At 41.5% G+C, this 13,815-nt stretch overlaps 1 protein-coding gene across 8 annotated transcripts in view; it reads left to right on the forward strand.

The window, feature by feature from the left end:
• AMBRA1 (autophagy and beclin 1 regulator 1) overlaps positions 1 to 13,815 on the forward strand; it is a 178,546-nt gene that overhangs the window by 84,125 nt on the left and 80,606 nt on the right. For all 8 annotated transcript variants that reach the window (XM_060606511.3, XM_060606515.3, XM_060606517.3 and 5 more), the window contains 2 exons: positions 759 to 839; positions 1,265 to 1,365. In XM_060606511.3, the coding sequence (XP_060462494.1) occupies positions 759 to 839; positions 1,265 to 1,365 (182 nt within the window). The remainder of the gene's footprint in view (positions 1 to 758; positions 840 to 1,264; positions 1,366 to 13,815) is intronic.

Below are 13,815 nucleotides of genomic sequence, written 5' to 3' on the forward strand. Positions count from 1 at the left end.
CCAATTTCGCAGTCCCTAATAGAAGGGACTGCTTAGTCTTTTTGTTGTGTTGTTTTTCTTTCACTTTTCATGAGTGATTTTTCCACACCAAAGGCCTAAACAGATTCATTTAGAGATAACCATTTGCTGAATGAAATCAATGGGAGGATTCCTTCAGGATCCCCCAAAGCCAAAATTTCTCTGTCTTTCAATCTAGAAAAAGTTTATACATTTCCATTCCAGGTCCCTTTAGAGGACTTTTGGTTTCAGTTTCAGATCAGAGATCACATTAACTCGTGAAAAATCTTCTTCCTTCTTACTGAGCTGTTAGAAAATGTTTATAAATCTTCTGGTTGGGGTACTCCAGAAATGTATATATTAAAAAGAATTTTGTAATGTTTATTTATTTGAAAGAGAGAGAGATTAGTGAGTGCACGTGCAAATGGGGGAGGGGCAGAGAGAGAGAGGGAGACACAGAATCCGAAGCAGTCTCCAGGCTCTGAGCTGTTGGCACAGAGCTTGATGTGGGGCTTGAGCCCACAAGCCACGAGATCATGACCTGAGCTGCAGTCAGATGCTCAGATGACTGAGCCATCTAGGCTCCCTCAGAATTGTAGTATATTAATGTGCCATCCAAATTAGTAAGCAACCAGATGACTCATTTCTCTGGGATCTTCACCTAAGTGTAGGAACTTAGTTTAGGGGATGTTTGTCTTTTGGGCTATTATCTGGTTCTGCTTTAATGACTCTCTTATATGTAGTCTTTTTGTTTTCTCCAGGGACAATGGTGACAGATCCAGGCACCGAGCTCCACGCAATGCCCGGATGTCTGCACCTTCACTTGGACGTTTTGTCCCAAGGTAAGAACTTGGTAGTTAGCCTTTATGAGGGAGCCTTTATGAGAGCCTCGTTTCATTTTTAAACCTACTTTCTGAGCTTTGGATTCCATATCTGAAATTATTTCCTAGTGAGCCTATAATCCAGCCCTGCCACCTAATGACTTGACAGGAGATGATTGGCCACAATGAAAAGAGATGGACAAGTGGCATTGGGAGCATCCTATTCAAGATTAGAAGCCCCGCAAAACTGCAGAAGAAAGATCAGGAAGGAGATACAAATCTGCAGAAGGATAAATCCCAGCAATTTTTACCCCGTGTTGGGCTTCTGTGGATTCCTAGGTTTAGTGGATCCCTTAGCTTTGATTTTTTGGGGTAGGTGGATAGTGTATCTCCTTTGTGTTGTTGTAGTCTTTTATAGGCTTTTCACACGTGGTTCCTTCTTATAGGCGTTTCTTGCTGCCTGAGTACTTGCCTTACGCAGGGATTTTTCACGAACGTGGACAGCCTGGCTTGGCTACTCACTCTTCTGTTAACAGAGTCCTGGCAGGTAAGGAGGTGTTTCTTTGAATTTTGAAAAGCTGAAAGGGCGAGGAGCCAGATAAAGCTGTCCCTTCCTTTACTTATGTGGATGTGATGGCCTCTTGGCATCTGGCTGAAACTGTTTTGAGGTCTTATACTCAGTTCCTTACTTCAATGCAGGAAACTAGGATGGAACAAAGCTGTTTATCTTGCCCATTCCCACTTTCCTCGTTTTTTTTTTTTTTTTTTTTTTTCAAAAAATTGTTTAAACTACTTATTTCTTAATCCAGCAATTAGATTCTGGCTATGCTTTTAATTGAATGATAAAGGTGTCTTGTTCATGTTTTGGTTGGTGAGATACTCATGAACCAGATCCTGTGATTTAATTAGGAGCTTAATGCACACCTCTTCAACCCTTCACTCATCTGCCAGTAGATGGAGTTTCCAGGCACTGTGGAATCTTCCAGAGAAGGACGAGAAGAGACCCATAGAGCTGGCTCAGAGATCTCAGAAACAGAAAATGGGCTGGACAAGCCCAGCTGAGGCAGTTTTATGGTGACTGAATAGCTTAGTGACCCATGTTTATGGGCTAAGATATATGATGTGACCAGGCTGTCATACATGGTATATGCTCCTGCTTCTGGGCAGTGTCTAGAGAAGGAAACAAAGCAGAATTCTGGTTTTTCCTGACAAAGGTTATTTCCCCATCATGCACTTTCCTCCTTTTCCCCCTCACCTCCACTGCCAACCTCTGTATTTATGTATGTAAAGGCATAAAAGGTATAAAAATGAATCCACATTTATGTGTGTCTTTAATAAGCATCTATTAAAAATTTCATAAAGACATTATGTTTTGGAAAACCTGGTCCATCGTGGTGGTTAAAGGTAGGAAGGGATCTCCGTGAGGCAGTGGCACTGTCAGCCCAAGAGAATGTGATTTCTAACCAAGCTACTGTGACATCCGGAAGGCCATGGGATCTGGCCTCCCCTAGGCAGGACTATCCTTGACCCCAGTGTCAAGGCCTAGAAATCCCGGAAACCTCAGTGGTTTCTCTGCTAGACACCAGGACTTTGTAGGCCCACCTTGCCAGGGGAGCAGACTATAGCATGGTCTCCTGACAACCTCGTCCTAGGACCTCTGGCCCTATTTGGTAAAAGACCCCATGCCTCTATGCCTCTCCATGCTTGGTGTTTCTGTGTGGCTTGGCTAATGGCACATAGAAGCTCCTCCCTGGCAGATAATCACTTGCTGCCAGGCAATACTACAGAGCTCTTCTCCACCCTTTGTTCCAGACATCTGCCTCCACCACCCCACACAGCACCTCCTGCTCCTCTACTGCTGGAAAATCTATTTCCTTGGCATTTAGCTTTTCGTGGGAACAGCTGTATGTTTTTTCTTCTTTTGATTTAAGAACTCTACCTACATTTCCTGTTACCCTACTTTATGCCTAGAGGTCTGATCCCCATACGGCCCACTTTCACTTATGAATACTTTTGACTATTGGGGTTGTGTTCTAGCAGGCAGTTGTTTAGAGATATGAAATCTACTGAGAAAAGTTCTCTAACAAAGGATGCCAAGTATCTTAAGGGGAAGGAAATCTAGATTCTTAAGAATCTCACTTGAGTTAGGTTAGCAGATGATTTCCTTTCACAATTAACTAGTTTCTTCTGTTTTCTCAAGATACATGTTACAGAGAACCTATTGGTCTTTTCTTAAAAGCCTCATCATTTGTAGATACAGGTTTCCTCTGCTATTCAGAAGTAGAGTGTTCCTGGGGAACCCGGGTGGCTCACTTGGTTACACGTCCGACTCTTGATTTCGGCTCAGGTCATGCATGATCTCTGGGTCCGTGAGATTGAGCCCCACATTGGGCTCAGTGTGGAATGCGGAACCTGCTTGGGATTCTCTTTCTTTCTCTCTCTCTCACTCTCTCTCTCTCTCTCTCTCTCTTTCTCTCTCCCTCTCCCTCACTTCCTCCCTCTCTCTCTCTCTCTCTCTCTGCCCCTCCCTTGTTTGTGCTCACTCATGCACTCTCTCTGTCGAAATAAATAAACTTAAAAAAAAAAAAAAACGAAAAAACCCCGGAGTGTTCCTTTAAAGCCTTTCACAAGCCAAAATGACACAAAGCAAAGGAGCAATTACCATTAATTTATATGGCAAAATTTTTTAGTGTACCCAGACCCCAAAAATAACCTCTCTCAGGCTTTTCTCATACTTTAAGACACATCTTGCTAATGGATGCAAAAAATAGAGATAAAGCACAAATGTGCTCACAGACACAGTTCAAAGCTATGGCAGCTTGATGCCCAGGGTGCATGCTGCCTCTGCAATAGCTCTCTATAAAACAAACGCTGAACGCTATTTTCACTTTTGCCTTTTTTCATTAAAGTGAAAATCAGAATCCTCTTTGGATTTTCTTCAGTTAGTGAAAACAAATACGATTGTAGGCCTTTTGTAAAAGTGAAGCGGTGTAACACAGACTTTCAGGAAATGGGGGTACCTGTAGTTTGGGTGTCCCTCTAGATTCTGTTGACAGCTGTATTACTTTTATTCTTCTCTTGAGAACATTTTAATAATAATAATAATAACAGCAACCCCCAAAAGTCTCTCATTTATTGAGCACTTGCTGTATAGTAGGGAGTATTTTAAGTGCTTTACCAGTAAATCAGTAATCCTGAGATAGGTGCTATTACCTAATTAACAGTGGACAAAACTAAAGCCCAGAAGGCTAACTTGTCCAGAGTAATACAGCCAGAAGTTGGGGAGCCAGGACAAAACCAGGCAGCAGGACTCCAGAGTCTCCTAGTCTGCTTCCCTACAGTTATTTTAAAGGACAGAGCGTCAAAATAGCGTTCTTCTTCAAGGACCTTAATCTAGAAGAAGTTATTCAGGGTTTTTCTTACTTGCTTTAATTCCTCTGTTTTAAGTGATTTCTAGATGTAGCCTTTTATGAACCAGCAGTGCTTGCTGAAGAAAATCATTATGTACTAGCCTTTTCTCTAAGCCTTCTTGCCCTCCTGGACACAGATGTTTTGCTTTTTATTACACTTACTGCGATCTTGTAATAGAGCTCCTAAAGTAATGACTTTTTTGGGCTTTTAGCAGTAAGCGCTCCTAGTTTTCCTGGAGAGGCACCTTTCACTTGTGTGATTGGATTGCAGTTGTGATGGTCTCAACACAATTATATTCAACAGGTATTTGTTTTGTAGCTATGTACCAGGCACTGTTCTAGGCTACCAGAGTGAATAATAGGCATGGCTCCTGTGCTCCTGTAGCTCAAAGGCTAGATGGTTGACCATCCCTGAATCTTGCTGTTTGGTTCTTAGCTCCAAACATAAAGCCAGACCCTTTGAAAGGTGAATGCCTTTTTGCAGAGGTGAAGCATATACACACCTTTAGTTTTAGGAGGTGTGACCAGTACTGTTGTGACAAATGAGTCTCCAGTGGATGGTAGCCAAAGCCATTCAGAGTCATCAACAAAAACGGATTTGCAGAAAATTAAGATCCATTCTGCCTACTTCCTCCCACATGAGCCTGAGAGTGATAATAGAAAACAGAAGCTACTACAGAGAAGTGTTTTGATTGTTAATTTTCATCTCTTCCTCTTTATCTTGGTGCCTCCCCCCAATTCTGTAGGTTGCCAGTGGCCTCCAGTCACCCATTTATCCACGTCTTGCCTCTTCTTTAGCAGCACAAGTTCTGAACCTGTACTTAAAGAGATATAAGTGAATTTAAAGCTACTGCAGCTCTACCAGGTATATTTTTTGGGAAACACACAGAAGTCTGGGGAGCTCCCCCTGCTGACTTTTTAGTAATAACAGCCACTGATAACAAAGAAGGACATGAATTAATGACCGCTTACTATGGGCCACGTGCTGTCCTAAGTGCTTTCCCATGCATGACCTCCTATAAAACATTGTGGCAACCCTGTGAAGTAGATGGTGCAGTTCCATTCTGCAGGGAAGAAAACTGACATTCAGGGAAGTTAGGTCACTTGCCCAATATAACACGGTGAGAGGCAGACCTAGAACTTTAAACCAGGTCTGTTTGCCTGACTCATAATCTTCTGTGCTATGTTTTGTCTGAGTTCAAGTAGGGAGTAACTGCCAAAAGGTTCATAAGCTTACAGTATTTTTCTGCATGTTTGAGGTCTCATAAAAGTGAAATGAGGAGTTCTGGCTTTTGACATCTTCCTGGTAATTACTGGAAGAAAAAAAACTTCTGAGGGATAGGGACCTGGATAATGTAGGGTATTAGTTATATGTCCTGCCTAATCTTTTTGACTTTTATCCTAATGATCATCTGTTCCCAGCACATGTGGGCCTGATGTACTTAATTTAGTGTTTTGATTAAAATCAGTGGGAAGTGTCAGGATTTTCTTGCTCCTTGCCACAGGTCACTGAGACCTGGTCAAGTGCCCTGGGCTAGAGATGGCTTTGCGCCCAGTCATCCAAATTTTTCTCTTATGATTTCTTCTTTGACCCACTAGACGTTTAGGAGTGTGTGCTTTGGGGCGCCTGGGTGGCTCAGTCGGTTAAGCATCTGACTTCAGCTCAGGTCATGATCTTGCGGTTTGTGGGTTTGAGCCCCACATCGGGCTCTGTGCTGACAGCTTAGAGCCTGGAGCCTGCTTCGGATTATGTCTCCCTTTCTGTCTGCCCCTCCCTGGCTCATATTCTCTTTCTCTCTCTCTCAAAAGTAAATAAACATTAAAAAAAAAAAAAAAAAAGGAGTGTGCTTTAATTTTCACATATTTGTGAATTTACCAAATTTCATTCTGTTGATTTCTTACTTAATGTCACTGGGGTATATGATTTCAATTATCTTAAATTTATTGAAACTTGTTTTATGGCTTAGCACATGGTCTGTCCTGGAGAATGTTACCTGTGTGCTTGACAAGGATGTGTGTTCTGTTTTCATTGCGTGGAGTGTGCTGTCGATGCCAAGGAGATCTACTTGGTTGATGGTGGCGTTCAAGTTTTGTATATCATTGCTGATTTTCAGTCTAGTTGGCCTGTCCTTTGTTAAGGAAATTTCCAGTTATTACTGAATTGTGTATTTCTCCCTTCAGTTTTGTCACATTTTACTTCATATATTTTGAGACCCTGTTGTTAGGTACGTATATTTTTATAGTTGTTATGCCTTCCTGATTAATTCTTTTATCATATAAAATATTCCTCTGTCTTTAGTAATACTGTCTTGAAATCTAACTTTTCTTATGTTGGTATAGCTCTCCAGCTATTTTATGGCTGTTGATTATGTGATATATATATTTTCCATCCTTTTAACTTTCAATATATATTTCTGAATCTAAAAATCTAAAGTATGTCTCTTATAGAAAACATATACAGTTGACCTTTGGACAATACAGGGGTTAGGGGCATGACCCCGTGTAGTCAAAAATCTATGTATAACTTTTGACACCCCAAAACTTAACTACTAATAGCCTACTGTTGACTGGAAGCCTTACCAATAACATAAACAGTTGATTAATACGTTATTTTCTGTACTGTATACATTATATACTGTATTCTAATCATAAAGTGAGTCAGAGAAAAGAAAATGTTAAAATCATAAGGAAGAAAAAAATACATTTATTTTTTATTATTTTTTAATGTTTTTTGTTTGTTTTTCAATGTTTATGTTTTTGAGAAAGAGAGAGACAGAGACAGAGCAGGGGAGGGACAGAGAGGGAGGGAGACACAGAATCTGAAGCAGGCTCCAGACTCTGAGCTGTCAGCACAGAGCCTGATGTGGGGCTTGAACTCGCGAACCACGAGATCATGACCTTAGCTGAAGTTGGCTGCTTAACCGATTGAGCCATCCAGGTGCCCCAGAAAAAAATACATTTATAGTACTGTATTGTATTTATCAAAAAAAATCCACATCTAAGTGGACCCATGCAGTTCAAACTTGTGTTATTGATTTTTGTTTTTTATCCAGCCTGACAATCTCTACCTTTGATTGGATTATTTATTTCATTCACATTTAATGTAGTTGGTATAGTTGGATTTTTGTGTACCATTTAGCTATTTTCTGTATTTCTCTTGTCTTTTTTGTTCCTGTTTCTCCTTTGCTTACTTTTTTAATATTAAGTGGATATCTTCTAATGTACCATGTTAATCTCTTTACTGATTTTTAAACTGTCTTTTGTCAGAATCTATTTCAGACTTAATACAGACTTAATTCTGGTAAGATACAGAAACTTTGCTACACTATAGTTGTATTCCCTTCTCTTTCCTTTGTGCTACTGTTGTTATGTATATTGCATCTATATATATTACAAACCCAGCAATGCAGTGTTAGAATAATTGCTTTATATAATCTCATGTCCCAGGCATCCTTCTGTTTATTGCCTGTTGTGGGTAAGACAGAGCTACCTCTTTTGTAAGACTTTTATTTTCCTTGTTAACTTTATTTTTGTTTGTCTTTTGCCTCTCTCCTCTCTATTAAAAACACTTGTCCTCTCTCTTAGATGTTCCCTATTTCCCTGGTACCTCAAGGAATTACTTGTAGGAGGCCTATCTGCTCTAGTTTGGCCATTTGGTGAGCATCTGGGGCCTTGGGCTTGCTGACTTTTAGGAATTAGCTTGATTTCTCAACCCAATATCATAGTGCTTTAATGCAACACATTGTCTAATTACTATATACTAGATCTTTGCGTAAATTGACAAATCTGGGAAAGATGAACAGTAGCGAGTGCATTTGAGGGTCATCATGGCATACTTAAATGAATATGAAGAGAAATGAATAATAGTTCTGGTGTTAGACCCTTTATCTCCATGTCCTATACCTCTCTGGTACCTAGTAGCCAGGCAAATAAAGTGAGTGACACATTGCAACTCAGCATCAATTAAGATGGCTGTTTATAAACCCCAGATAAATGGACAATTAGTGGTGGTGGTCGTAGCTAGTGCTCCTTTAATAATTAACCCAATTACCTTTCCTTCTGCTCCAGTGATGAAAGTGAAGGCCATAAGGGGCTGGCTTGGTTGCCTGGGAAACAGAGAAGTAAATGCAGCAGCCCTTCCAGAGAACCCAGCCTTCCCAGATGCCTTACAGGACCCAGGACTTTGACTTACTTGGTGTCCACCGGTCCTTGGAGTGTCTGGGTCCATTCTACCCCAACGCTTCACTGCATCTCCTTAACACCACTAGTGAAAAGTGTGCTTACTGAGACCCTGGGTCTTAGTTTCTAAGCTGAATTGCCTGTGCTGCTTCAGGTTTTTCTAGAGGAAAATATTGGGCTTTGTCAATGAACTTTTCTGACCCTTTTATATTACGTGACTAAGTTTTTCTGTGCCTCTGTCTTTCCCCCAGGAAATTTCCTCTGGATCTTTCCCCACTGATGCTTCACACTAAACTATGCCCTTCCTGTACTGTCCTTTTGAAGTGTGTGTAGCACTTTCCAAATGCTTAGCGTTTTTCAAGGCACTTTGGGTCTTATGAAAGAATTCAATAGTTCTGCCTTTAGGGAGTTTACAGTCTAGCCAGGGAGTGGCCTGATTTTCTATTTGTTTTGGCCCTGCTACTAAAAAAAAAAACAAACAAATTTAATAAATCCCCTAGGACTTTAACTGCCAATCCTGATTAGTTAAGGAGGATACGGCTCAAACCTGGCTCGGACCAAGGATTTATGTCTTTTGCTACAGTTTGAAGAACTTCTCAACATGTCCCCATTTTTTTAAAATAGGTCTATGAGGATCAATAAGTGAAGTTTGGGAAGGACAGCTGCCGGTTACAGTATATACTGCTTGGGAGGCAGTATAGCAAAATGTTTAAGGGTTTGGATTCCAGAGCCAGACTGTCTAGGTTCAGATATTCATTCTGCTACTTCCTAACAGTATTAATTCAGTTAATTTATTTTACCTTTTGGGGCCCCGGTTTCTTGATCTGTAAAGTGGGCATAAGAATAGTACTTAGCTTATAGGATTGTTTTAAGGATTAAATGAGTTAAATGAGTGAAATTAAGGAGACACTTAGAATAGTATTTTTTTGGCACACAATAAATATTGAGTAGATGTTAGCTATTATCATTACTATTATTTTTATTATAAATTTTGGAGACCAGTATGAATTGGAGCGGTGCCAGTCTCCTCACTGATTAAAACCTTGCTGATCTGCCACTGTTCTGTCTTCTCCCAAATGGTGCTCTTCCTGGGTCCCAAGCAGAGCTTTTCCTCCTTTTGCTGTGGTCAGTGAGTTGAAAATACTGTGGGCCTTTTGCTGTATGGCACCAACAGATGGTAACCTGAGAGTCCTTGTGTTGATAATTTGACAGTCTAGTGTGTCACCTGTTGCCATTAGTCATGTCACCCAAGTGGGGAAGAATAGAGGAGTTTGCATATGACAAACTGTTTTCTGTCCCTGACTTGTATTAATAAAATAAGCATTTACTCAGCAGACCAAGTGTTTGCCTCTGTGTAACCATGGCAACATGAGATACTCAAAGTGTACTTCCTGGACCCCGTAGCATCATTAGCTGGGAACGTGTTATAAATGCATATCCTTGGGCCCTACTCCAGACCCACTGAATCAGAAATTCTGATTGTAGGACCCAGGAGTTTGTGTTTTAAAGAGTCTTTTTGGTGATCTTGGTGTATTTTAAAACTTGAGAACTCACTGAGCTAGGAACAGATGCAGAGACAGAGGCATTGGGAAGAGATGAGGTGGTGGTAATACCAGGAACCCAACATACATTAGTGCTGGTGAGCCCCTGTTGTATAACTCTTCTTCATGTGGAGCTGTTAATAATGGGGAAGAATGAGTGAATACACAATTACCTGAAGGGTGCTCAGCTGGTATATCAGCCATTTTGATTCAGTAAGCATTTATTAAGCTTCTGTTGTTTATACAGCACAGTGTTAGGTATCCAGGTATCCAGGTGAACACGACATGATCTCTGCCCTCTAAAAACATCTACTAAGTTGGTATTATGCTATAAATGCTAAACTAGATGTATAAACAGAAGGCTGGCTGTGAGAGTTCAGCACCTTACAGTATTTCTGCAGCAGAAAGTAGAAGGACTTGACCTATAACCTCTCCCCCAACTTCTTAACTAATTTCCCACCTGTTCCTCTTTCTCCTCCCCAAAAGAGAAGTATTAGCATCCGCATATCTGGATTGAGACCCCACTGTTTACTTGTACTTTTAAGTTCTCTGTATTCTGAGGCTTCCCCAGACCTAGAGTGATCTCAGAGTTTATTAAGACCCGTGGTTGTGTGTACTCCTCAGAAATACTACTCATTTTGAAGGTGCCACCTGAAGACAGCCTCTAATCTGAAGTATTCACTGTAATGCCAGAACCTTTACTTCCCTCTTCTTAGGTTCTGATTGGTTTTGCTTTGACATATTTTGCAACCCCTCAAAACAAATGATATAATATAGAAATCTACAGAGGGGATGTGAGGAAAGAAAAAGCTAAATGTGAGGTCAGTGCCCATATTTCCTAGTGGACACAGCAGCCAGACAGTCTCCACTTTATTCAAGATTAGAGATCTTCCACAACACCCGGAAAGACTTGGATCAATCCTTATGCTGTCGCATCTACTCCATCAGTTTTACCCACACGATCAATGTAAAGGCCGAAAGCTAATAAACCATGCTAACCTTCCACCTCCTCCTTTTAAAAACTCTGAGCTCACATTAGCTTTTCTTTCTCTTTCTCTTTTTATGAGCTCAAGCAGCCTCATTTATTCCAAACTGGCTGGAAATGCCATGGGAGCTGGCAGACAGCACCTCTCACCCTCTTTACCAAAGTAGAGCCAACCTGTGGGTGTTAATTTCCTTTCTTTAACAACTGCTGATCCACAAGGCCAACTCTTCCCCAGGGTCCCTGTGCCACTCAGCTGGAAGCCAAGAACAAGCATGGATATCTTGGTATAAGACATAATGTGGAAAGAGGCACCTACAGATGGGTGACCAGGGACATTTTGGAGTGTTGAGACCCCCTGGAGGTGTTTCTTTTGGCTAGGAGTTAATTTTCACCCCAGAGCCAGATAGTTATCCTGTAACCACAGCTTTTCATTATTACAGGGCTACTGAAATGAGTCCCTTGGTTTGTCCTAAGCCGATCTCACTGCAGCTATATGCGCCATGCAAAAGGGACCCAGCTTCACTCCTGTTGGCTTGAGCTATGGGACTGTATTCTTGGGGTATGCCTGCCTGGCAATAAACTCACGATCTTTATTTTTGTGGCTTATGGCTGGTGAAGCACAAGCCAAAAGCATTTTCTCCTAAGCAGAGAATTTAACTGGTCTGTCCAAGGAACAGACAGAAAAGTGGACAGAATGTAGAAGGTCAAAGTTCCCAGTGGGAACAGGGTACTGTTGAGAAAGGTGAGGTGTACGTTACACACGTGAGGAAAGTATATCCTTTGTTTTCATAAATAAATCTGGCTAGAAAGGTAAATTTTCTCTAGAATCTGCCATATTACCAATGGCTCCTTTTGGTAATGCCTGCTAGTTTTTCAACAGCAAGATTCCACAGCAGTCTTTTATTTTGAGAGAGAGAGAGAGAGAGAGAGAGAGAGAGAGAGAGAGAAAGAGAAAGAAGAGGGGGGGAGGGGTAGAGAGAGAGGGAGAGAGAAAATCTGAGGAAGGCTCCATGCTCAGTGGGGAGCCCTACATGGGGTGTGGTTGCATGACCATGAAAGCATGACCTAAGCTGATGAAATCAAGGGTCAGGGAGGTTCAACCAGTTGAGCCACCTAGGTGCCTTTGTGATTCAACTGAGCCACCCAGGCACCCCTAACAACAATCTTTTTATTACAGTTTCCCTTGGACTAGTAACATAAAGGAATGACATGGAAATACAGTCACTCCGCCAATTAGAGTGAAGTTTTACCTGGGCATATAGCTCAGAGACTGTGCTAGTTCATTAACAGCACTTAAAATTATCCAACATTACCCTGCATGCTGAACTGGCAAAAGGGGTTGTGGAAAGAAAGAACATGGTAAGTCAAGCTTAGATTTGACCATGAGCTGGTGTTAGATCACATTTGCAAATGTAATGGCCGTGGAATATGGTGTTTCAAATGTGCTTTAAGACATACAAACAAATCCAAGGGCACTTACTATATGTCAGGTACTATTCTAAGCACTTCTTACATGTTCACTTAATCTTCACAACATTCTAGTATGTCCTGTTACTACTCATTTTTGCAGATGAGGAAACTGAGGCATAGGGAGATTAAGTAATTGGCCCAAGACCACAGCTAGTACTTGACAGAGTGGGAAGTGGGACTCAGGCAGTCTCGCTTTAGATTGGGACTTTTCAAATAGAATCATCATGGGGCATGGGAGACTCCTTGTTGGTAGAAAAACAGACTGAAATTTAAACTCTGGCTTTACTTTAAGAGAACAAAAATAATTTGTTCGGCTCCCAAGACTACTACTGGGGAGGGGGCTACGAATTCTGTTATATTCTTGTTGCAGCTCCTTTCCCCTACAAAGGGGGCCCTGTAGAATTACATTCCCAAACAATGAATCCTGAAGAGGTAATTACACTGTTGCCATCCCATTGGGAAGAAGGCTGGGGCGGTGATTACATTCCAAAACAAAGCTGTTCGGGTATAATTGCACTGTGCTGCTCTTATCAGTCTGGGGAAGGCAGGCCTCTGGTCTCCATCCTCATTTGTTTTTGAGATGAAATCCGAATAGCATTCAATTAATAGTCAAGACCCAGGCGCAGGGAAGTCAGCCAAAAGAGCAAAGAGGACATTAACTTGCTATTGGCATTTTCCTTCTACTTAAGTTTTGCAGACCTTTAAGTATCAGCAAATTTGAGGGAGAGCCCATTTGAGAAAATGTATTTGCTGCTAATGAAGGGTTAGAGACCCCTGCTTAGAGGCTGTGCCCCGAAGCCCTCATTGGCCTTTATGTAGAGGAGAGATGGTTGGGTAGCAGTGAAATTTCCCTCTTCCATCAACAGCTTTTGCTCTATCAAAAGATGGCCCTGGGATGCCTGGGTAGCTCAGTCAGTGAGGCACCCATCTCTTAATTTCACCTTAGGTCATGATCTAACTCCTCGTGAGATCGAGCCCCTCATTGGGCTCTGCACTGACAGTGCTGAACTTGCTTGGGATTCTCTCTCCTTCTCTCTCTGCCCCTCCCCCATCTGTCTCACACATTCTCTCTCAAGTAAATAAACTTAAAAAAAAAGATGCCCCCCCTTCCTTCAAATCTTTCTCTAAGGCTTCTAGCGTATATGTTTTTTTTATGTATGTGGCTTCTGGTCATGGATCAGAAAGCTTCTCTATGGTTCTATTGAGATAATAAGGCTGACTCTTGTTACATTTCAGCAATAATCTCTAGATCTGGACTGGAAGAAGAAGCAACACTAATTTAATTGTCTTGTGTTATGATTCAGAGAGCAGAAAACTGCTGGTGGCCTCTTAGACATGCTTGTTGAACTAGAGCAGAGAAGGGGAAAAGATGGATGTTATCAGGTTGTGCGTTGCACAGACCCCTCTGAAGT

This window comes from Panthera onca, chromosome D1, assembly GCF_046562875.1.
Source record: "Panthera onca isolate mPanOnc1 chromosome D1, mPanOnc1 haplotype 2, whole genome shotgun sequence".
Lineage (NCBI taxonomy): Eukaryota > Metazoa > Chordata > Mammalia > Carnivora > Felidae > Panthera > Panthera onca.